The following is a 23960-nucleotide window of genomic DNA, read 5'->3' as shown; positions in this document are numbered from 1 at the left end:
TATATATATATTCGGTGGTCGTTCCTTTCCGCTGAACGCACAGCATCACGTTTGATTGTGTTCTTCTCGTCGTTGGGGCACAGAGAGGCGGCGGAAGGGGAATAAAAAAAGTCGGAGAAGTGACCTCACATGATCTTCACTGGTGAAGAATCGCTACACCGACTCCCCACGACGGTCATACGCCTCTTATCACCCGCGCGCAACGAGCAGCATGACCGCTTCACTGCAGGATGCCTTTCCGGATGTAGGCGGCGCCGTCTGCAGCACTTTCTTCAGCTCCGTCGATCTATCGGACAAGCTGTGGGCCAGCTTGGAACGGTTAGCGGGAGCGGATGATATCACCTTTTGGATCGTCGTGGCGAACCACGACCGGCTACCAGTGGTGTTGGTGAACGTCATCACGGCTGTGGACCACGCCCACAGCTCCCATTCAAAGGCTCAGCGCAGCGCCGTAACAGCGGATGGAGAGCAACACGCCATTGAAGTTCTCATTCGCCTCGCGACTAGCACAGATCTGTGCGCGCGCCGCCTTGTCGACCCGGCAAGCCTGGCCACACAGCTAAATGTGCTCCTTCCGTGGAAGCTGCTTTTTCCTCTGTCTTTGCTGCTGTTACGTCACAGCGGCGCAGCCGCCTCCGTCACGCTCACCTCATTGATTCTTCTCAACCCTGGATACCTGTGCACGCTCCACGTCTTCATGCCTGTGTGGTGGGACGGCGTCAGCCGCTGCGCCGTACGATGCGCGCGTGATCTGCAGCGTGGCCGGTTCCAGCGACAGTCAGGCGACATCCTTTCCCTTTTCGAGCAGGTGTATCGCCTGACCAAGCAGCTCTGGGCCGTGGTGCATTGCGCTCCCTTTCTCTCAGACTACATCTCCTTGCCGCGAACACTTCGGGCTTTGCGCGTCATTGTCGACGTGCTGTCGCCCATTCTGCAGCACTTCGTCATGGTCTGCGATGGTCTCGCGCCACGGCGCCCAATCCTAAGCCGAGCCAACTCGGTCATCGTGAATGCCGCGATCAACACCGCATCGGTGCTCATCTTGTACCACACCTATGTAACGCAGGCGCCGCGGCGGCGTCCGCAGCACATGGATGGCTACTGCATTCCGCAGCTTATCAATCGCACCTACAGTCACCTGCGTGATTACCTGCGTCAGCACGGGCGTGGATTTGTGGAGGAAACGTTACAGGCGTACGGAAGCGGGTCCTTCTTGGGCCTCATCAACTTCCTCTACCCGCCAGTCCGCTTCGCCGACGACGCGAGTGAGAAGGGGCTAGGCCAGGTGATGCTAACGCTGACGAAGGACACGGCAGACAGCAACGATTTCGCCGACGCTGCCCGTGGATGCAGGCAGCGCTTCTTCGAACTCTTGCTGCTGGAGCTGGTGCGCCAGGGCGTGCACATCGACGATCTTCTCGCTCGCCACCTAGTGACGGCCGAAGAAGCGGCAAAACTCGGCGCCTCGGAAGACACGATAAAAAGCGCGCTTGCGGACCTCTCAACAGGCAGCGCCCTCCCTGACGCCGCCGGCAACGACCGTAGCCCGGCGGTGGGTGAGACGCCGCCGCCGTCAGCCGTAGCCGTTAGCAGTGACGATCCTCTCGTCGCCATGGTCATGGAGGTGTTTCCCCAGTACAACGCGGCTGGTGTACGCGCCGCCTTGAACTTCTACAGCAACGACGTGGAGCAATTTATCATGGACGCGAGTATGGAGAACTTGCCGCCGCACCTGGTTGCGCCGCTGACGGCGCCAGGGCATTATGAAGCGGAACTGGCCGCGCATGAGGCCGGGATGGATCACGGCGCTGCAAACACCCCTTCGGCTGAGTCGCCGGCGGCAACTGGTGCTGGAGCGTCAGGGCATTTGGCATTATACGATTTCGACGACAACTTGGAGCCTGACGCACTCTATCGTCTTATGGGCCGCGATCTGTACGAGGTGCTGATGGACCCGGACGGAGAGGACGGTTACATCAACGGCGGCGCGAACGAGGACGAGATGGAGGACGAGGCGGAGTACAAAGTCACCTTGAACGACCCTCAGGCCTACATCTCAGACTCCTTTGACATCGACGAAGAGATGAAGGCGAAGATTCGCCTCCTGAACGAGATCATGTACGAAGATGAGCTGGACGATGCTCAGCAAGACGTGCACCTCGCAGGCGGTGACATCATTGACGATTCCTCCGCCGGCGACGATGATGACAGCGACAGTCGCGGGCGGCGGGGACGTGGGCGTCGTGGTGGCGGCGGAGGCGCTGATGGCCCTTCTCCCGGGCACGTGGACGTCGAGCCGACAACTGCCGCTAGGGACCACGAGCCCGCCTGCGCGAGCGCAGCTGCCCTCTCTCCGCCACCGCAGCAGCGGGCGCCTCGCGACGAATACCACGACAAGCGTTACCACGAAAAACGCTCGAAAGAGCGCGCAGCGCGCACGAAGCAGATGCAATCAGACCGGAGTGCGCGGGTGCCCGTGTACGCTAGCAAAAAAAAGACTTCGAAGGCGAAGGATGGAGGAACAAAGGGCTCTCTCCAGCGTGCCGTGAGGCGGGCTAAGTTAGATGTTGACGCGTGACCCGCACGTACGCCGCGTCATGTATGCCGTCGAAGCGCCTTTCGCGAGGGGGCAACCGCAGCACCTGCAGACAGCCTTTCCTTCGGTGCCGCTGCAGTCGCATGGTGGGGGCAGGCAGGTGCAGAAGAGCACCATACTGAAGAGGCGTGCAGCCGTGGTGAGGTGTTTACCTCTTAAGTTCGACTCGCGCAGACCTGCAAATAAACGTAAGTGCACTTGATCGTTTTCTACCATGCTGCCTGCGTGGTGATGATTAAGAGCGTAGCCCTCCCACTTAGCCTCCATTGTGCGCGGTGCGAGCTGCAATGAGCCAAGCGGCACCGTGGAATATGAATCGCCCCATTTTCGTTTGGTGTAGCCACGTGCAGTAGAGGGACCAGGGGGGAGGTTGTGTGCCTGTGCCTGGGAGGATGCGTTCGCGGTGAAGTAGACATGCTGAAGTAAGGACGAAGCAAAGGACTCGCACGCGTGTAGCAGACGTGTTTCCATGTGGGGTGTTTGTGGGTGTGAGTACCCGAGGAACGGCCATCTACCTCACTTCAACCGGTAGGCATGGGGCTGCGCCTTCGCGCCACCCTCCCCTCGCCCACCGGTGGCGGAGAACGACGATGTGAAACATAGTGATTTCTGTGTTGGTGTGGCGTGTATGCCTGTCTCGCTGAGTGGCGAGACGAGCTGCTCCGAGGAGTCAAAGAGGTTTCAACGGGCGATTCGACGGGTTGATTTCGGCAGTACCCTCTCACTTTTTGTGTTCGGCTACTTCATCCTTTAGCGCGACACGCGCGCGCGCGCGAGAGAGAGAGGGACATCGCCGATGACCCCAACAGCGTCGGCGGTCACATTCACGGCCGCAGGCGCGCCGCTCTGAGGGTGTCTATCGAGTATGACTGCCGAGCAGCGTTGACTTGCGCATGAGCAAAACATGAAAAAAAAGGTTCCTCCTGCTGCGTCGTCAGTCGCATTGTTCCGTCGCTGACCGGTCTCGCCCCGCGTATCAGGGCACTTGCTTCTCTGCGTGAGTTGAAAGCAGGCGTAGCGGTGGCTGCTGCCGGCTTCCTCATCTCTCTCACTCTGTCCTCGTCACTCTCACGCATATGTCGGTCACGCTGTCGGCACGGACTCGTGTACAACTTTGAGCAATGCATGGCCATTCAATTGAGAGGTGTATAAGAGAGCCCAGAGGAGTTGATAACGCGCTGCAGCCTCGGGTGCACGCGTCCGTCTCTGACTTTGCAGCAGCGGCCCCCTCTGCGTCTCCCTCACTCTCATCTCTGGGCGCGCTTTGTTTTGTCGCCTCCGACTGGGAGCCAGTACTTGGTATTGGACCCTTGTATATTGATATTGGCTCTCTTTGCACATCACCAGTCAGCGTACCCATACCGATGCTGCGCTTGCCATCTGTCGCATGCGCTGTTGCGTCGCTGCAGTTATGCGCATGCACATCGCTGCCGTCTTGGAGACCCCTTCCATGTTTCAACGCGTCCATCGCACACCAACGACGCGGCCTCCGCAATTTGCATCAGTACCGGCACGCGCGCCACAAAAGCCTTGTGAAGGACTGCCGGCGCTTCTCCCGCAATTGGTGGCTGACGGCGGGGAACAACTACGAACTCGTTTCCGAGGTTGGCCACGAGCGCGAGGCTACTGAGAACCTCGCGATCCTGCGCGACGACAGTGACAACGACGCCTACGTTTTGTCGACGAACCGTCTTGAAGATCTGCCGCCGGCGGAGCGGCTTAACGTGCTCGTGACGCTCATGACCCGACGGTGGAAAGTGAAAGACAGCAATCGCGGCTATGACAAGGCCAAGATGCTGCTGAAGGCTCTCGAGTGCTTCAGCGAGATGCGCCTGAGTGGTCAAATAAAAGTGTTTGATGAGCTACCTGAGCCGGACCAGGATACCTTCTTGCAATATGTGGAGGGCTGCGCGCAGTTTGCACAGGGCTGCTCGCACTCCCACCCCGACGCGGTGGCGATTGTCTTGCGCGCGGCGGAAATTTGCGACGAAATGCGCTGCGTTGACAAACGAGACGAAATGACGCACGTTGCGGAAGTGATGGCGAAGCGGCTGGATCGGGCCTTCGCCTCCGCGCGGCCTCTCGAGACGAAAGCGCAACTCAGGCCTCCGTCCATCACGGAGGTACACGGTAGCCTGCGGACAAAGCAGTTGATGGAGCTGCGAGAGCACTTCAAGGACAAGCCGAAGGTTCTGGAGCAGAATAAGCGCCTCGAGTACTTTTATGGGCCTCACAGTCGCAAGATTTTCCTCCACCCGATGCGGCCGGATGACGTCCATCGGAACTTACTTGCCATCCCGCATCGACCTGAAACGCGATCGTGGAATGAGTAGCGCCGAGAGAGGGAAAGAGAGAAGGCTCATATTGCGAGACGACCCTTTCGCACCGCCGTGAAATTGTTTGTGTGTCGTTGTTATTCTGCTCGCCGTCACATCTCTCCCACGATCACCCCGTCTGAGTGCCGGTGCAACCCGACAGACGGCAGATTCCTCACCCTCATACCCCCTTCCCTATCCCGGTACGCAACTAAAATAGGGCGAAAGGTACTGACAAAGAGGGGAGCCGAATCAGTGTAACGCAGGAGCAACGCAGCGAAAACCAGCGACCTGTCGACGATGCCGCCGGGAAACGAGGGGTGAGTGTCAAAGATACGCCTGCGCCCCTCGTTTCCGTCTACCTTCTAGGGTGACTGGACTCACCCCATCATCTGCGTCAGCCCAACTTCGTCTCCTCTCGCCTTTCCATCAACGGCGCGCCCTGCGACCGCCATCGATAGCGCACGGCCCCCACTTTTTTTTCTCACGCTCGTAAGTCGAAGAGGGTGAGGCAGGTGTGTGCATCTTCTCCCCTCTTCCGTAGCACTCTCACACACACACACCGCATCCCCCTGCTCCTCATGTCCCACTACAACACGGGCATTGGCAGCAATGTGCCTTCGCTTTTTGACATGAGCAGCGGCCTCACCGCCTTCTTGGTGGACTTCATTCAAGTTGTGCTCGGCCAGGCACAGACTAGCTTCCAGGCGGCGGCACCGGAGGATAGTGACCCTGGCGTGTACGACCCTGGTACGCGAAGTTGGTCTGGCACCGATGGGCTGCGGTACCGCATTCCCCTCTTTCCCATCCCCAGCGAGCGCCATACGCGCGAGAAAATGCGCAACGTGAAGCTCTTGATGGACAACTGCCGTCTCATTTGCCTCTCCGACGAGCTGCCGGCGACAAAGGAGGAGAAGAAGTTCTGGGTCTCGTATCGATTCATGCAGTATCAGCTGTTCCTGGCACCAGCCTGCATTGTCACGCCACCCGTCTACGTCTTCTTCAAGGTCTTCCATGACAAACTGCCCCGGTTTCTGCGTGGCCGTACGATGCCCATCCTGACTGGCCTCGCCGTCGCGGAACTGTGGGCGGACGCCACCTACCCAAGCCACCAGCTCCTTTCAACAGCCCTCCGCGCCAAGACGCCGATGGGCGATGCCGCACGGGCGGAGTGGACACGTCTGCAGCCCATCGATATCCCCTTTTACATCTTCACCGCCTATCAGTTTCAGCATCTTTTCAACTCCGTGCCGGAGGAATACCTCTTCGGCGGCGATCTAGCCTCACTCTGCGGTTGAAAAACAGGCTGAGATGAGGTCGGTATCGCAAGCGCACGCATCCAAGGCAAGCGAGATCTCTCTACCCAAGTGTCGATGACGTCGCTGAACCCCAAGACGATCCGCGAGGTAGACCGTTGTGTCTCTGAGGCTAAAGTGGGCCTCGCGTTGGTGTGCGCGTCTTCGACATTGGCACATTTCCCCATACCTAGATGCTTGGCAGCCTGCGCATCGCTCGCAACTGCCCACATCGATCGTTGACGCGATATGCCGCTGTTGTGTTCGCATCCCCTTCTCTCCCTCTCTCTTCCTCCTCCACCTGTGTGCGGGGAGCTGAATAGGCGCGAAGTCGGTGTTGCTTTTTACAGATTAAACTCGCATGCGAACTTGGCGTGGCGTAGTCGACGAAGGAAACGCGGAAAAGAAAGTGAGCCTGGCGCTCGCCATTATCGTGCGTATGCCCCTCCAATGGGCCATTCCCGCTTGCCGATGTGCCCCCACGGCGAATCCGTCCAGAAAGGGGGGGAACGGCCGCGTCGTCTGCTCTCTTCCTATCGTCATGCGCCACGCAGCGAGCGTCTGCACAACGCACCTTTAGAGTAGTTCGCCAAACCTCTCCTCGTCGCCTCTCTCCCTTCCCAAAACCGAATCCCTCTCCGAGCGCTGACCATGGAAACAAAACTGCAAGAATGCGCAGGTGGTTCCTCCCCACACACACACACCATCACTACCACCACCACAACGCTTTCGGGGAACCCTTTCGTTGTTTCTCTTCAGCTGCAGCGCATCATGACGAGCAGCAGCCCACAACTCCCCGTGACAGAGGCACGGACCTCCATTGTGCGCATGATACGCAAGAACCAAGCAGTGATCATTGTTGGCGAAACTGGGTCGGGCAAAACAACGCAGATTCCGCAGTACGTTTGGGACGATATCCTAAGCAAGCGCCCTGGTGCGGGCATGGTAGGGTGCACGCAGCCGCGCCGTGTCGCAGCGGTCAGTATTGCCCGGCATGTGGCCCAGCAGCGCGGCGGACGCGTCGGCGGCGAAGTTGCCTACGCTGTTCGTTTCGATGACACGTGCACCGACACCACGCGCATCAAGTTTCTCACGGACGGCATCCTGCTTCGTGAGATTCAGGGAGACCCCATGCTGTCCAAGTATGGCTGCATCCTTCTCGATGAGGCCCACGAGCGCACGCTGCATGGGGACGTGCTTTTCGGTCTATTAAAGGCGATTGCGCGCAAGCGCGGTGACTCACTGAAGATTGTCGTCATGTCTGCCACGCTGAACGCGGAACACTTTTCGAAGTTCTGGTGGAACGCCCCAATCGGCGTCGTGCACGGCCGTATGTTCCCCGTAACAGTCATGCACACGGTGGAGCCGCAAGCTGACTATGTCGAGGCAGCCATTAGCACCATCCTTCTAATCCACCAGACGGAGCCGCCGGGTGATGTGCTGTGCTTCCTAACGGGTCAGGAGGAAGTTGAGGATGCGAAGCGCATTCTTCTGGAGCGCATGAAGTTGCTGCCCAATGACGTGCCCGATTTCTCCGTTCTGACCTTGTACGCCGCGATGCCATACGAGCAGCAGCTGCTTGTCTTTGAGCCAAGCCAACACGGGCAGCGCAAGGTGATTCTTGCCACGAACATCGCCGAGACGTCCATCACGGTAGAGGGCATCCGCTACGTCGTGGACAGCGGTGTGGTGAAGGCCAAATACTACAACAGTAAGTCTGGTATGGAGGCACTGACGGAGGTGGACATCAGTCGTGCTCAGGCGACGCAGCGCACGGGGCGTGCCGGCCGCGTCGCAGCTGGTAAGTGCTACCGCCTCTACACCGCCAACGCGTTTGAGAACCTGAGTGAGAACACCATCCCCGAAATCCGCCGCAGCAGCCTGCTGAGTGTGGTGCTCCAAATGAAGAGCCTCCGCATTCACGATATCCTCTCGTTTGAGTTTATGGACATGCCGCAGCCGCGCTCCATCGCGAAGGCAGAGGAGACGCTGATGCTGCTACGAGCCCTTGACAAGATGGGTCACATCACGGCACTGGGCGACCGCTTGACGGATTTCCCAATCGAGCCGATGCCAGCAATGGTGCTTCTGGCCGCCAAGGCACTCGGGGCCGCCCGTGAGGGGGTTGTCGTGATTGCTATGACCAGTACGGAAAATCTCTTTCTCACCTCGCGCGAATGCAAGGAAGCCGCGGATCGCTGCCGCGCCACCTTTGCCAAGTCCGCCGGCGACCACGCCACTCTCCTTAGCATCTACCAGGCATACCGCCGCTCCCCACGCGATCAGCGCAGGACCTGGTGCGAGTTGAACGCGATGAGTCATCGGCAGATGCTGAAGGTGGAGGACATCATTACGCAGCTCCAGGGTATTTTGGAAGAGAAGAGCGACAGCGACCTGATCGCTAAGATTCTTCCCACCTCTCTTCGACACTTAAGAGTCGACAGTGGCGGTGTTTCCGCTTCTGTGCCGCAAAAATGGCACCGCGGCGAAAGCGGCGGTGACGCCGATGATCTACTGGAGCGCTACAAGCAGCTGCGACATGGCGACGGTGAGCCCTCTCACGGCGGAGTCGAGGGCAAGGGGAAGCTGCTTGACGCGGAACTGCTACGCCGCGCTCTCTGCTTCGGCTACTTCCTGAACGCCGCCTTCTACAATGCGAAGCTTGGGATGTACCAGACCATAGTGGGGCAGCTTCCGGTGCACATTCACCCCTCCAGCGTCCTTTTCGCCCACCGGAAGAAGCCTGCGCTGGTCATTTTCAACAGCGTTGTGCGGACTACCAAACGGTATATGAAAGACATCTCAGTAGTGCGAGAGGAGTGGCTGCAGGAAGCGGCGCCAGACTTTCTCACGCCAGCCTCCTGAGATAAGATCAATAAATGTGACGCCGCAAGCACGACCATGGGTGCTCTCTTTGGCAAGGGAACCTCGTGAGCGTTCAGCGTGTCCCGTGGTGTCTTGTCCGCAGCCTCTAAATTACCTCGTGGAAGGCAGGGACATTCTCTCTCAGTCCGTATGTGTGTGTGTATCTGTCAGAGTGTCCGCGTCTCTGAACGAAAGTGTCTTTTCTTTTGTTCGATTAACGGGCGTCAAAAACGCCAGCCGACAGGTCTTCTTTCCCCTTAGGTTTCGGGGACTGTGCCCACTTTCTGCCGTACAACATGCCGGTTGCACTCCCCTCTGCCTCTTTGCCCAAATACCATGGCACCGCCATGCCACCCCCCTCCCGCTCTGCCTCCAGGCATAACGCACAGGCGCAATCGCGTCGGGCAAAGCAGCCGTCGACAGGCGTGACAGAGCTGCGCCGACCCGGGTCATCTGAGCTCGGTCTCTGCTTCACTCTCTCTCCAGCACCGCTACCCTTCCAGGGCGGGGTAGGGTCCACACACCACTAGGCGGTGGGGGGGCTGGGTGAGAGATGGGTTTGAGTCACGAGGCCACCCCCCTCGCCCGCAGCGACGAATCGTCCTGGCGCCCCACCCCCTGTCCCATGGGCAGCTGCCCCTGTTGCTAAGCCGCGTGGCTCGTTATTCGCGGCGATGGGGTGGAGGTGGGCTGTGTGGCGTCCCCGGTGCCCTCCCCCCACCCCCTTTACCCACCCAGGCGCGCCCGCACGGTGTGTGCGTCGCCGAACGCCTGCGAGACGGCGTCCACGGAGGTGTGCGTCTCTGGACATCGGAGAGGGGAGGGGGCGTGGAGGGAATGTCTACCCACAAGTGCGGCGAACGAAAGGGACGACCTCCCTTTGTTTTCGTCTGCGCTGTTCTCACTGAGTGCGTCTGCGGTACAAAACACATAAGCGCAATTTTTTAGGAGCGGAACGCGCTCGCTCAGGTCTTAACGTTGTGCATAGCGTTCTCTCTACGAGGTATTTCGAGACGTCTGGTGCCCTCAGAGGGTTTACAATTATCACGAAGCATTCTTTGAGAGAAACGATATGCCGAGCGTAGCAGTGAAACCTATCTGGCGCGTAAGAAGACCGACTGCATCACGATCGCCCACTCAGTCGCCAAAGTGTGCCGCACCACCAGCACTGTGACGCACGGGCGTGTGCAGTCCGCTGCTGGGAAGCATGTAGTCTACGCTGCCTCTCCCTCCCTCTTCTTCATTCTTTCATCGCATCTCATCTCTCCTCCATGCGCGGTCCCGAATCTCCTGTGCGACGGCATGTCGTTACCGCTTTACCGGAACACTTCACCGCCGGTACAAAAGTGGCCGTCAAGCACAGCTTTGTAGCGCCCCAGCAGCGGCTCATCTTATCTGGCGCCGCTTTCGGCAGGTGCCATGTAGTGCCATTGGATGAAGCGGCAAAGAGAAGAGAAAAACAAATAATAATAATAGAACAGAAAACAGAAGCGCGTCGATCGCACGAAAGGAGTGCCGCGCGCATCCGTTACTTTTGCGCTGGCCTCCCGTTTCTCGGGGAGCGCCGACCCTCTGCTAATCTTTTCTCCCATGTGGAATTCATCTTCTTGTGCACACCAGATCCAGGCTCTAAGCTCACGCCTACTCGCTCACTGTCCTCTTGCTCGCTTAGGTCGCGCCCTTTCCCCGACGCCCCCCTCGCAAGTAGCGCGATGGGGCAGCGCGAGTCTCGTATGCCCCCGATGGTGGCGTCGGTGACTGACTCACCTTCCACAAACTTGACGGAGCGATTGTCGCTGGCTTCTCCAAGCGCGGCGGTCGTTGGTGCTGGTGTGGCCGGTGTTCATGTCGCCTACGAGCTCGCCAAGCTCGGCTTCAAGGTGACTGTCTTTGAGCGTCGAGGCGACATCGCAGGCGGCGAAACGAGGTACGCGCTTCCTTTCGTCGGTGTGGGACTGATCGAGCCTTCGCTTGCTCGGGCGGCCTTCCGCAAAGAAGTGTTGCGTGGTCTCATGTTCCCTTCTGCATGCCCGGATCTGATTGCCCGGGAGCACCTCCTCAACACCCTATTCAACCCTGTCGTATATCGCTGGATGTGGGGGCGGCTGCGGTCCTGCTTCTCCGACTCTGAGGTGATGGAATACACGAACAACCTCTCCTGCGTCAGCCACTCGGTTGTGTGCGAGCTCTTGAGCAAGTACCCGCACCTGCATCAGCACGTGCTCACTGGGCCGGTTACCGTTCTCAACGAACGGAAAGAGGCCACCATGACAGCGCACGCGCAGCCCCTGATGGTGGATCCTGTCGGCTGGACCCAAGCCTTGGCGGATGTGTGCATGCGATACTATGACGTACACTTCGCTCTTGGTGAGAGGCTCGAAGACACCGTCACCTACCTAAAGTACGACGTTGAGTCCACCAAGAGCATTCGTGTGTCGAAGCCAGACCCCCTTCGACCGGAGCGCCGCGTTTGCGCCAGTGAAGGCTACGACGTCGTGGTCCTTGCAGCGGGGGCTAGCACGGGCACTATGACCCTGCCGAACTCTCGCCTTCCGGTGCTGGGCCTCAGTGGTCTCTCGGCAGTGGTGCAGCAACCAAGTGGTGCTCTCAAGGACGCGATTTGGTCACTGTTTCAGTGCAAACCACGCCCATCGACAGCAGCGGCAGCGACTTCGTCTTTCCCGACGACTGGTCCTCCGTCCAGCGGCGACAGTGTAGGAAATTCTCTCGCGCGGCCTGCGCCAGGGACGCTGGTGCTGCTCAGCAGTCAATGCAGCCTGTATGGCTACACGTGGCCCAGCGGCATCGCGTCCTCCACAAACCGCAACGGCCGGTCCGAGGGCAGGTTGTCTGCCGTCGCCTCCATGATGCATTCAAAGGTATTGCCGACACCGCAGGACATTGTGCTGCAAGGGCTGCTCTCCCTCGACAGCACGGTCAAGACGAAAACGCACGCACTTGTGGCGCGGCAGCTGGATCGGCTGGAGTCGTATTTGCGAGTCAAGTGCGGCTGGTCGGTTCCCCTCCGCTCGCCCGGCGCGCCCGCGGAATCGGAGCATGGCAGCAACGTGGTCCGCGTCCGCGAGTATGTCCGAGCTTTCACCCCTGACGGCGTTCCTATTGTTGATCGCAACGGAGGCTCCTTCAACTGCTTTGTCTGCTGCGGCTTTGGCGACCACGCCATGGACTTCGCGCCGGGTGCCGCCAAGGTGCTCGGCAAACTTGTAGAGCATCAGGCGCAGCTCCTGCGCGAGGAAGACATTGAAAGGGTGAAGACGTGGGGGTTGCTGACGTCGAAGCTGTCGCCGAGTCGCCGGGCAGAGGTGGAAGAAGAGCTGCAGCTACTCTTCAACGGCGCCAACCCAGAGGCGCTGCAGCAAACGCAGTCCATGGCAGTGGGCAAGGCGTCTCCTCCGACCTTTTTGAGGTTTGAGGGCAACCCGTACAGCACGAGCCGATTTCATGGCATGGTGCGTAAAGAGGTGAAGGTCGACGACAGTCTGACGATATTGAGCCGTCTCAGCGCCCTGGAAGACTACCTCCTGACGAAAATGGAACCGTACCGCCGGCGCTTTCACGCCAAGACGACCGAGCTGGCACTGCGTGAAAACATGCCTGGCTGGTTGCGTACAATTGTGTTCTGTTATATGTACGAGGAGGACGACAGCCCTGACGCTCAGACTCGAAAGGAGAAGCACCTGAGTAGTCTTCAAAGGCTCGCACGTCAGTACGAAGCGCCCTCGCCTGGCACCACGACGGCAGGCGACGGCGCAGAAGAGGTGCCCCTCACACCGGCAGAGCACAGCAAGCGTAGACAGGAGGAGCTGGAGCGGCGAGCGCGCGAACTTTTTACGAAGAGAGGGTAGTTGAACAGGAAGCCTCTCTGTTTTGCGATTCCATGCGCGGCGACGGTTTGGGAGAGTAGGCGTCTGCCTCGCTCTCTGGCCCCCATCTCATTTAACTTCTTATATCGTCTGCAGCTGATGGAGTGGACAGATCGAATGCTGCGGCCCTCTGGGCCCGTTACGGTGCGCCGCACGTTCCGAACCTGCCGAAGGTTTATCCCACGGTTTCACATAGTCACACACACCGAAGCAGACAGACACACGCCATCGCTCACATGCCCATGAGACTTTGAGCTGAAGCGAATAGAGCTGAACGAAGAAGAGAAACAGAACACGCGCTGCACTGCCTTCAAGGAAAAGGAGAGGGGGGTAGTGCCTTTCCAACAAAAGAGAAAAAAGAAATATGTTTGGTAAGCAACACTTGGCAGTGTGACACGTCATGCGCGTCAGCGGATGTAAAAGAAGGGCATCGATGCAGATGCGTAGAAGTGGGCCAGCGAAACAGCAGGCGCATTTGGGGCGGAAGAAGGGAGGAAGCAAGGAGAGGGCGGCTGCATGATTCGATTCCATCGATTGGAAAGCGCGTGATGTGTGTCACCTTACCCCTTTGCTTTTATCCGTCCCCGTCAAGGGCAGCATCAACTGTTGGAGTAGCTCAGTCTGTCACTGGTCCTAACCCCCCTTCTCATCCCTTCTCACCCAGGCCTCCAGAGAATAGCATTCCTGCTGATCGTGCAGCACACACGCACACACGCGCGCGGAAGAAAAAAATAAAAAGGTGCATACGAATGCTCTCCTGCGAACCTCGATCGGGCGTCGAACCGGCGCGGCCGCACTTGGCCAGGGCGCTTTTGCTGGTAGTATGTGTGCTGACCACAGCGGCAGGGTGTGCGAGCGCCCGCAAGCAGCTACCACTGAACACCCCCTATCCCCCTGTTGTACAGAACGCCCTGCGCTGTGATGTGTGTTCTTTCATGGTCACAAACGCCTTACACCAGTTGGAGACAAAGCGCGAGGAGCTGCACGAAAAGCGGCTGCGAGTGCGCGAGGACGCGGTGCTGGAGGAGGTGGAAAATATGTGTGTCCCGTTCAAGGACCAGGGCCAGTGGATTCGCCAAGTTGCTCTGCAACTCGGGGAGGCGGCACCTTCCAGCAGGCCTGCCGACAAGTCGGCCGCTGCGACGCCACGCTATCACATGAATGTGGGCGTGATAGACTACTACAGCAAGTGTGGCCGCATCTGCGGCACCGTGGCGGCGCTGTGTGAAGAGTGGATGGATAGCGGCTACATGGACGGCTTCTCCAGCCGCCTTGTAAAGGTCGCCCAGTCTGGACGCAGCATCAGTGATGCGGAGCACCGTGACGCCGTCTTTAAGACTTTCTGCGCCCCCTCCCCATACTGCAAGAAGCACGCAGTTTTTGTGCGCCAGCTCGACGCAGCCCTCACGAAACAGCCAGCGCTGCGTCAGGCGATCCGAGACGACAAGCCCGAGGAGATTCAAACGGAGGAGCGAGAGATGGAGACGATGCTGCACCGCCTGACGCGTGAGCAGGGTCAGTCCGCCGACGTCTTTTCACGGGATGAAATACGGCGAATGAAGGAAGCATTCTTGAAAGGGGACAAGGAAGAATTGCAGGCGGTCGACCCCACCGCCTTCGACCTCAGCGACGATGAGTTCAGCACACTGCGAGAGTACATGCGCGGTGAGGAACGTGAAGAGCCGCAGATGCACCAGCAGCGCGAACGGGGTATACCAAGTGATGCCGATGATCTCTGAGGTGCGCCGAGAAGCTGTCGCACGGCTATCTGCATTCATCTTCACACGTATTGGTGGGCTATGTCGAAGCAAACGTCGCGGCGGCTTCCCTCTTCTTACGTAAAAGCGGTGCGGCTGCACACACGAGCGCCCCAAACGGATGGGGGCTTCGTCAGGGACTCCCATAAGCAACAACAGAACCCGCCGCTCCTCTTTTCCCTCTTTCTTAAAGCAACGAAAGCTGGAAAAAAAAACAAGGCGGAAGAAAAAGCAGCGCGAACGAGGGATAGGCAGAAGGCGGGGGCGGAACACCACCAGCAGAAAAAAAAGGTGGTTCACAAGACACGTGAAGTGCCATCCGTGTATTGCACAGGCACTACAGGGGAAGCAGTCTCCTGAGAACAGAACATCAGCGGATGAACCAGCATGGGATGCACATAGCTCTTGTGTTGATCGTCTACGAAGGCGGCTGTACGCAGCACTCTCTTTGAGTGCCGCAGGCAGGGAAAAAGGGGGCGGGGTGAGAACCGCGTCTGCCGCTGGACGATCTCTAGACTGCCTCTATGCCTTGCGATGACTGATTCTCTCTGTCTCTCTATCTATCTCTTTGTCCTGCCCCTCGGCGGGCACGCACCGCTCTTTACACACGGTTGAGGTGCTCTTCTGCACTGTGTCATCGCAGAGGTGTCTCCATCAAAAAGCCCCTGTGCCTCGCGGTGATCGCTTGCGGGCGGGGCCGTGGAAGAATATATATATTTTTTCCGCCTCGGGGACCTACGCCCGGGAATAGTGGCATCATTACGACCGCACACACATACACGCACACAGTTTTTCGCTTTTTTTTAATTTCTTGCTAGAGCGTAGTCGCGTATCCCTTCCCTTCGTTTTTTTCTCTGCGGTCACAATGACGGATGCTGCGGCGCGAGATGCATACACCGCTTATGGCGTGGATTTGATCCGCACAGCGGGGCTGCTTCTCCGAACAACACCCTCCACCATTTACCGCGCCTCTATACTGTTCCAGCGCTTCGAGGCGTCCGTCGAAACGCATTTCCGCGCTCAGTACATCAGTGCACTGGACATGCCCGCATATCGAAACAGCCTGAACGAGGAGCTTAAGCGGGCTCAGCTTGAGTTGCTGGCTGCCTCGTCACCCACAACCAGTCCGCCCATGGGGGACAAGACGCGCGACGCCTTGAACAAGCCTGTGCCTTCCGCCGGCGTCGAGTATCTGGTGCCTAACCACGTGCAGCTGAAGATGCGCACTGGTCTTGTACCTTTGGTTGACTTGCACGCCCCGCTCGATTACTGCATTCATCATCTATCGGATCAAGAAGACATCATGTATCTTGTGGCGGCGTGCCTGCTTATCGCTACCAAGATGGAGGACCCGTCCATCCGCATTCGTGCTGTGGTGAACGTCTGCATGCGCCTGAGCCTGCGCCGCAGCGGGGCACCTCTGAATGAGCAGTCCAAGCCCTCCCTTCTGCGCTACGAAGACTTCAAGGCGTGTGTGGTGGAGGCGGAGGAGGTGGTGCTGCACCAGCTCGGCTTTCAGACGTTTGTCGAGTCCCCTTACAAGTATGTTCTCCTCTACTTAAATCTCCTATCGGAGCCTGTGAGCGACGAGGCCCGAGGCGGCAGCGGCGCTGTCGGGGGTGATTCTAGTGGTGCGACAAACGGTACGGCGCATCCAAGCAGCGCTGTCCCAGCGAAAGTCGCGCGGCCACCTGCGGCTCTCACGCAGTGGATGATGCGTGCGGTACACATCGTGAATGACCTCCCGCGATGCCGCAGGCTTCTCGCTGTTCCTGCTGACGCGCTCGCCATATACGCAATACAGCAATCGTGCCCGTCCGACCTGACGCTACCTGACAAGTGGTCTACGGCCTTTGGAGTGAGCGAGCGCCTTCTCAAGGCCATCTCATATCGATACGGGGTGTACAGGAGCAGCACTGCTGGAACTCGTCCCGCGACCGCGGCGTTGGCAGACGCGCGAGCGCTCAGCACCGTTCCCCTCTACCGGACTGTTGCCGAACGGGATAAGCACAACCTTGCCGTGGAACAACTAAAAGTCGCTCGAGCGGCAGTGGCAGAGACAAGCACCAAAACCTCGCTTAGTGCTTCGCCTGCTCCGCCGCCATCGTCCTCCGACTCCGCTGGGCTGCCACCCGCGTCCTTCGCTAACCCAGCAAGCATCGAGGAACTCCGTGCTCTGATTGGCGCCTCCCTTCCTTCCGAACGCATCCACAGCCCGTCGCGGCGGCGGCCACGACGCAGCGACGACGAAAACATCCTCGTGCGGAAGTCTAAGCGCGCAAAGCATCGCCACCGGCACCACAACAGCAAAGACGAGTCGCGGCGGCGGAGTCGCCACCGAAAGTGATCCGTTCCATCAGAGAGGGGGGTACCCCTCTCCAGCCTGAGCGGGTGGGGCGTGTCAGCCGTGCCATTCCGCTCTGCATGTTTCTCAGTATTTTGCGCATGAGTCTGTGTGTGTGTGTGTGTTCGCGTGTGCGCCTGCGAACGGGCGTCTTGTGAAAGAGCCCGCTAGTGTAACTTGACCTGTCAGCAAAACGAGAAGGTGCTTTCCTTCGATGCTGAGCGCTGTGCCCACTCTCTGCCGTACAACATGCCGGTTGCACTCCCCTCTGCCTCTTTGCCCAAATACCATGGCACCGCCATGCCACCCCCCTCCCGCTCTGCCTCTAGGCATAACGCACAGGCGCAATCGCGTCGGGCAAAGCAGCCGTCGACAGGCGTGACAGAGCTGCGCCGACCCGGGTCATCTGAGCTCGGTCTCTGCTTCACTCTCTCTCCAGCACCGCTACCCTTCCAGGGCGGGGTAGGGTCCACACACCACTAGGCGGTGGGGGGGCTGGGTGAGAGATGGGTTTGAGTCACGAGGCCACCCCCCTCGCCCGCAGCGACGAATCGTCCTGGCGCCCCACCCCCTGTCCCATGGGAAGCTGCCCCTGTTGCTAAGCCGCGTGGCTCGTTATTCGCGGTGATGGGGTGGAGGTGGGCTGTGTGGCGTCCCCGGTGCCCTCCCCCCACCCCCTTTACCCACCCAGGCGCGCCCGCACGGTGTGTGCGTCGCCGAACGCCTGCGAGACGGCGTCCACGGAGGTGTGCGTCTCTGGACATCGGAGAGGGGAGGGGGCGTGGAGGGAAAGTCCACTGGTATTTTAGTTGCCCGTGCGTAAGCACCAGTGTGTACCGGTGCGGTGTAAGAGGGGGGCGAGAGGCATTCTATGGAACGCTTCTCAAGTGCGACGTTTCGGGAGTCCCTGCTGGAAGTCTGGTCTGGTGCACCGCTGATCGAATGCGGCGGAGGTCGCAGTTCAGGTGTACTCAATGTGGGGTATGGGTGGCCAGTACTCTGTCTCAATGCTCAGCTCTTCTATGTTCTCTATTGTTCTCTCGTATTCTCCCCATTATTAGGATCCCGCGCCGCACTGTGGGAGTCGTGTGCCAACTCATCATCATCTCCACTGAGGCGCATGGAGCGCCTCCGCTTTTTTGAAAACCGCAATGGAAGATACGTCGAGGTCGCCGGAGGAGTATGTAGCGCACATTACCCGTGCTGTCCTCGACGCCTACGCACAGTACATTACGGTGAGGTCTCACATTAGCGAAGCCGTCGAACCGAATAGCACAGGTAGCGCCGAGGTCGGGGGTGTGCCCAGGAGCGCCGAGGAGGCGCTCGCACCGCTTGAAATTCTCTACGGTAAAACGGCGCTGTCAGCCATCGGCATCGCCTTGCACGGAGCTGAGCCGATCGTACGGTACGTAGAACAGGCTGGGGTGAGCGCCTCTGACAGTGAGGCGATGGAGACTTCGGACTCAGAAGAAGAAAACGCACGCCTAGGGGCTCAGCGTGCGCGTAGCACCGATGCGGATGCAGTCTCTTGCACGATGCCCTGTAATATTGGCTCGCAGGAGGACGGCCAGGGCAGCGGCATCGCAGCCCCCCGCAAGCCAGCCGAACCGCGGGGACGTCGTCTCTACCAGGTTGGCGAACACACCCTCTTCTCGCCTTATTATTGCCCCTGTTCTGCATACGCGTACCAGTCGATTCAGCGGCAGGAGGTTTGGTGCTGCAAACACCTGCTAGCACTGCAGTTGGCGTTGCGCATCGAGGCCGCAGGAGTTCCGCAGGACAGCCTCCGCGTGCGCGTCGTCGAGCCTGCCGAATACGAGCAACTGCTGCTCCAAGCCCTGTAAATGAATCGAGTAGACTTCGTAGACGAGAAAAAATGTAAAACCGCGTCTGCAAGTTTTGGTCTAGCTAGGACGTCTCCTCACCACTGCGGCGTCCGTGTACGGCTGCGAAGCCGCTTCTCTTCTTAGTGTACAGGAGTTCGCGCTTACTGCTGCTCGTCCTCTCCCACCGTTGGGGCTGCTCTCTCTCTCTCTGTCTGTATGCCTCACGCCGTGACGCTGTTTACAGACAAACGAGCGTACAGAAAGCAAAAGGAAGCGCGGCATCCTCTCCTTCGCTCCCTTGCGTCTTGCTTCGCAGAGCTGGCGCATGGCAAAGGGGCTTTAGAGTCACGTGCGCGGCGGGGGTAATGGAGTGGCGGCAGTGTCTAAAAGAGGTCTTCAGGAAGATGCGCTGCGTAGCGGTGGCGACGGGGTGCGTCTTCCTAGCGCTGGGCCCTCCGCACGCCTCCCTCTCCATCAACGACGAAGACGCTCACTCGAACGCGCTTAGTGACAGACTTTTCGCTTCTCTGCAACCCTCCCTCTCTTTGTTTCTCCGTGGCTGTGCAATGATAACGCGAGCAACGTGCGCTTTCGGTTTCGTGAAATCCGCATCTGCACTGCGACACGTTCTTTACGAACGATGGAGCGGCGCACATACACTCACGTGGGCACCCCAATACCCGTCGCGTAACCAAAAACTGAATATCTATTCAACGAAAAGGACAGATCAAGCGAAACGCTGTTCCTCACCACACCCCCAACTCCACACACTCTGCGGCTGCACCGTGTCTCTTCGCAGTAGCTCTTTTTTTTCCTTTGGTGCTCTCCGCCTCTTTGCCTGTCTCCCTCGCCCTCTCGGGTTAAAGCCCACAGCCAAGAAAAAGAACAGAAGCCGAAGACTCTGCAACGGTATCCTGCGAGTGTGCCTTTCTTTTTTTACCGTCGCCTCGCTTTCTCTCTCTTTCTGCTGTCGTTCTTCTGTCTGCGTCAGCGATTGCTGCGCACGCTGGCGAGGATTTGTCTTCCATTACTGTGTGTGTTTCCTCCGGTCGCAGAACTGCGGCTTCCTCTCTCTTTCGCTGCCTCTGCCTCTGCCTCCCTCTTTTAGTGTTTTTTTTTGCTTTCCTTTCGGTTCCGGAAAGTGAAACCGAACGTAGGCGGTTCAGAGTGGTGTGTGACTTTCTGTTGCAGCTTTGACTTCTGCAGCACGCGCGGTCTGCGAGCGACGTTGGATGCCTCATCGCAGCACGCGGATTGCGCGCGGCTACGGTTGTGGTTTGTTGGCGTGCACGGCGGCGGGGTTAAGGAAGAAGAGCGAGAAACGTTGTAATCCGTACCCCACAGCAACCCGCACGGTCATCTACTCAGCTGGAAAGCCTCTGTTGAACACGGCGACCTCTCCTTTAACTACTGCGTTTTCTCCCTCCTCTTCCTCTCCTTCGTATCCTGTTTCACATCCGCCAACGACTGCGCCGGGCGCCCCGTTCCGCACCGACGACAGTCAAGCTACATCTAACGCTGCCAGTCGAAACCTCCACGTCACCGCCCGTCCCTCGGCTCCTCCTCCGTCCCTGAACTCTAACTCGCCACTTTCTTCCCCTAAGCTGTCATCGCACATGACGCGCGAGGGCACGCCGCAGCCCGAGGAGCCCCGAGCGGGGCAGCAGGGGGGGCCGCTGCAGAACTATCCCGATGCGCTCAACTTCGCGCAAATGGAGGAGGAGATTCTGGCGATGTGGCGTGAGAAGGACTGCTTTCGCACCTCGATGAAGCTATCCGAGGGTCGCAAGCCATTCAGTTTTTACGACGGCCCCCCCTTCGCGACGGGCCTGCCGCACTACGGCCACATCTTGGCGGGCACCATCAAGGACATGGTCACCCGCTTTGCCTACCAGACGAACCACCACGTCATACGTCGCTTTGGCTGGGACTGCCACGGTCTGCCAGTGGAGTACGAAATCGACAAGCTGCTCGGCATCAAAACGTCTCACGATGTGGCGAGACTCGGCATCGACAAGTACAACGCCGAGTGCAAGAAGATCGTCACGCGTTACGTTGACGAATGGCAAAAGACGGTCGAGCGTGTCGGCCGATGGATCGACTTCGAAAACGACTACAAGACGATGTACCTCCCGTACACGGAGAGTGTCTGGTGGGTCTTCTCGCAACTGTGGGAGAAGAAGCTGGTGTACCGCGGCTTCCGCGTGATGCCCTACTCGACCGCCTGCACCACACCGCTGAGCAACTTTGAGGCCAACTCCAACTACAAGGAGGTCAGCGACATGGCCGTGACGGTCGCCTTCCAGTCCTGCGCGGAATCGAGCACGTATTTCCTTGCCTGGACAACAACGCCTTGGACGTTGCCTAGCAACCTCAGCTTATGCGTGCACCCCGCGCTGGACTACGTGAAGGTGCTGGACACCAAGTCGAAGCGCCACTACTGGCTCGCGGAGGCCCGCCTGTCAGAGGCGTATCCGAAGAAGGAGAGCAAGAAGGCCAGCAAGGCGAAGGATGGCATCAACGCCGCGGAGGCCGATGCTGCGCCGTACACGGTCGTGGAGAAGGTGAAAGGGGCGCAGCTCGTCGGCACAAAGTATGTGCCCCTTTTTCCGTACTTCGAGTCCTCCATGAGTGCGACGGCGTTCCGCGTCATCTCTGGTGACTACGTGACGACGGACGCCGGTACGGGTATCGTGCATCAGGCCCCCGCCTTCGGCGAGGATGACTACCAGGCATGCCTCGACGCTGGCATATTCGAGAAGGGAGGCAAGTTTGTCTGCCCGGTCGACGAGAACGGCATGTTCACAGCCGAGGTGACGGACTTCGCCGGTAAGCATGTGAAGGAGGCGGATCCGGAGATCATAAAGGTGCTCGAGGCGAAGGGGCACCTCTTCCACAAGGGGTCCATCGTGCACAGCTACCCATTTTGCTGGCGCAGCGACACCCCCCTCATCTACAAGGCTGTCGAGTCCTGGTTCGTCAACGTCGAGTCGTTCCGCAACCGTCTCATCGACTGCAACGAACAGACCTACTGGGTGCCTGACTTTGTCAAGACCCGCCGCTTCTCCAACTGGCTTGCCGAGGCGCGCGACTGGAACGTATCGCGCAACCGCTACTGGGGCACCCCCCTGCCAATATGGCACAGCGAGGACTGGGAGGAGGTCGTGTGCGTCGGCAGCATCAAGCAGCTGGAGGAGCTCTCCGGGGTCACCGGCATCACAGACATCCACCGAGAGTTTGTCGACAACATCACCATCCCTAGTAAGCGTCCCGGTATGCCGCCACTGAAGCGGGTGCCGATGGTGTTCGACTGCTGGTTCGAGTCCGGCTCGATGCCGTATGCCCAGGAGCACTACCCGTTCGAGAACGAGGATAAGTTCAAGAGCCTGTTTCCGGCCGACTTCGTGTCGGAGGGCTTGGACCAGACGCGCGGGTGGTTCTACACCCTTCTCGTTCTTGGCGTTGCCCTCTTTGGCGTCTCTCCTTTCCGAAACGTTGCCGTCAACGGACTCGTTCTCGCCGAAGACGGTAAGAAGATGAGTAAGCGTCTCAAGAACTACCCAGAGCCGAAGTTAGTGATCGACACGTACGGCGCGGATGCCCTGCGTATGTACATGATCAGCTCCCCAGTCGTGCGCGCCGAGCCGCTGCGCTTCCGCGAGGCCGGTGTGAAGGGGGTGGTCAAAGACATCCTCCTGCCTTTGTTCAACGCGGCGAAGTTCTTCATCTCGAACACGAACTACTGTATCGCGGCCGGTGGTCAGGTGTCGCTGCAAGTTCGCAGCACGAACGAGATGGACCGCTGGATTCTCGCCTCATGTCAAACACTCCTGCGCTACGTGAAGGCGGAGATGAAGTTGTACCACCTGTACAACGTCGTCCCCGGTATTCTGCGCTTCGTCGGGAACCTGTCCAACTGGTACGTGCGCATGAACCGCCGTCGGATGAAGAATGCCATGGAGAACGAAGACCGCTCGCAGGCGTTGTCGACGATGCTGTACCTCCTCTTTTCAGTGTCCCGCATTGTGGGTCACATTGCCCCGTTTGTGGCAGAAATGCTTTACCAGCAGATCAAACCCCTCCTCCCGGCGAGCGAGCAGGTAGACTCGGTCCACTACCTCATGATCCCGGAGGAAGACAGCGCCTTCGATGACGCGGAGCTGGAGCGCGCCATGTTGCGTATGATGAACATTGTGGATCTGGTGCGCGTGCTGCGCGATCAGATGGTCATCCCGATCAAGCGGCCGGTGCGCCAGGTTGTCATTGTGCACCCAGACCCAGAGTACATTGCAGACGTGCGCAAGGTGGCGAACTACATCAAGGACGAGGTGAACGCCTTCGAGATTGTCATGTCGAATGGTGACGAGTACGTGGAGACGAAGCTGGACGCAAACTTCGAGGTGCTCGGCAAGAAGTACCGCAAAGAGATGCCGGCGATACGGAAGGGCATCCAAGCTATGACGCCGGTGGAGGTGGCCCAGTTCCTGCACGACAAGAAAGGCCTCGTCGCGGGCAAAGAGCTGACCATCGAGGATGTCAAGGTGCTGCGTCAGGTCAGGGCGGGCGTTACCGACTTTCAGAGCAACACTGACAACGATGTCGTTGTGCTGGTCGACAAGCGCGAGGATCAGGAACTGATCGATTCGTGGCGAGCTCGCGAGTTCGTCAACCGCGTCCAGCAGCTGCGCAAGAAGGCCAAGTTGCAGGTGACGGATGGGGTGGAGGTGTACTTTGAGGCCGAAGAAGCAGAGCTGACGTCATCCATCCTCCAATGCAAGGACCAAATCAGCCAAACTCTGAGGGGTGTGTGGACGACGATGGACCAGAAGCCCAGTGACGCCGAGCTCGTCGCGGAGGAAGACAACAGCATCTCGGGTGTAGCGGTGCGCCTTGTTCTCACCAAGCCCAAAGCGAAAGGCGCCGCGTGAACGTAAAGAGAATGCAGGAGTCGCGCATGGGTGGACGAAGAGGGTACCCCGAGGCACAGAGACACGCACGCCCAAGGGTTGCCCCTCGCCCGTGGAACCAGGAGAGCGACTGGGTGATTGTCGGCGCCGGTTGAGATGCAGAGACTGCTG

At 59.0% G+C, this 23960-nt stretch overlaps 9 protein-coding genes across 9 annotated transcripts; all 9 read left to right on the top strand.

The window, feature by feature from the left end:
• Positions 1-211: 211 nt before the first annotated feature.
• LSCM1_00603 (uncharacterized protein) lies at positions 212-2578 on the top strand (the record flags this gene model as incomplete). Its single annotated transcript, XM_067318250.1, has 1 exon — positions 212-2578. The coding sequence occupies one exon, from the start codon at positions 212-214 to the stop codon at positions 2576-2578; it is 2367 nt and encodes a 788-aa protein (XP_067174355.1).
• Positions 2579-3960: 1382 nt separating this feature from the next.
• On the top strand, positions 3961-4929 carry LSCM1_00602 (uncharacterized protein; the record flags this gene model as incomplete). Its single annotated transcript, XM_067318249.1, has 1 exon — positions 3961-4929. One exon carries the CDS (start codon positions 3961-3963, stop codon positions 4927-4929), a length of 969 nt encoding a protein of 322 aa, XP_067174354.1.
• Positions 4930-5492: 563 nt separating this feature from the next.
• On the top strand, positions 5493-6209 carry LSCM1_00601 (uncharacterized protein; the record flags this gene model as incomplete). The annotated part of the gene is made up of 1 exon (XM_067318248.1): positions 5493-6209. One exon carries the CDS (start codon positions 5493-5495, stop codon positions 6207-6209), a length of 717 nt encoding a protein of 238 aa, XP_067174353.1.
• A 768-nt stretch (positions 6210-6977) lies between these two features.
• LSCM1_00600 (uncharacterized protein) lies at positions 6978-9071 on the top strand (the record flags this gene model as incomplete). Its single annotated transcript, XM_067318247.1, has 1 exon — positions 6978-9071. The coding sequence occupies one exon, from the start codon at positions 6978-6980 to the stop codon at positions 9069-9071; it is 2094 nt and encodes a 697-aa protein (XP_067174352.1).
• Positions 9072-10783: 1712 nt separating this feature from the next.
• Positions 10784-12937, top strand: LSCM1_00599 (uncharacterized protein; the record flags this gene model as incomplete). Its single annotated transcript, XM_067318246.1, has 1 exon — positions 10784-12937. The coding sequence occupies one exon, from the start codon at positions 10784-10786 to the stop codon at positions 12935-12937; it is 2154 nt and encodes a 717-aa protein (XP_067174351.1).
• A 767-nt stretch (positions 12938-13704) lies between these two features.
• Positions 13705-14694, top strand: LSCM1_00598 (uncharacterized protein; the record flags this gene model as incomplete). Its single annotated transcript, XM_067318245.1, has 1 exon — positions 13705-14694. One exon carries the CDS (start codon positions 13705-13707, stop codon positions 14692-14694), a length of 990 nt encoding a protein of 329 aa, XP_067174350.1.
• Positions 14695-15577: 883 nt separating this feature from the next.
• Positions 15578-17059, top strand: LSCM1_00597 (uncharacterized protein; the record flags this gene model as incomplete). Its single annotated transcript, XM_067318244.1, has 1 exon — positions 15578-17059. One exon carries the CDS (start codon positions 15578-15580, stop codon positions 17057-17059), a length of 1482 nt encoding a protein of 493 aa, XP_067174349.1.
• Positions 17060-18207: 1148 nt separating this feature from the next.
• On the top strand, positions 18208-18900 carry LSCM1_00596 (uncharacterized protein; the record flags this gene model as incomplete). Its single annotated transcript, XM_067318243.1, has 1 exon — positions 18208-18900. One exon carries the CDS (start codon positions 18208-18210, stop codon positions 18898-18900), a length of 693 nt encoding a protein of 230 aa, XP_067174348.1.
• Positions 18901-20114: 1214 nt separating this feature from the next.
• LSCM1_00595 (uncharacterized protein) lies at positions 20115-23810 on the top strand (the record flags this gene model as incomplete). The annotated part of the gene is made up of 1 exon (XM_067318242.1): positions 20115-23810. One exon carries the CDS (start codon positions 20115-20117, stop codon positions 23808-23810), a length of 3696 nt encoding a protein of 1231 aa, XP_067174347.1.
• Between the last annotated feature and the right edge of the window lie 150 nt (positions 23811-23960).

The sequence above is a fragment of the Leishmania martiniquensis genome, chromosome 36 (genome assembly GCF_017916325.1).
Source record: "Leishmania martiniquensis isolate LSCM1 chromosome 36, whole genome shotgun sequence".
NCBI lineage: Eukaryota > Euglenozoa > Kinetoplastea > Trypanosomatida > Trypanosomatidae > Leishmania > Leishmania martiniquensis.
This window is presented reverse-complemented; position numbering and strand designations above follow the sequence as displayed.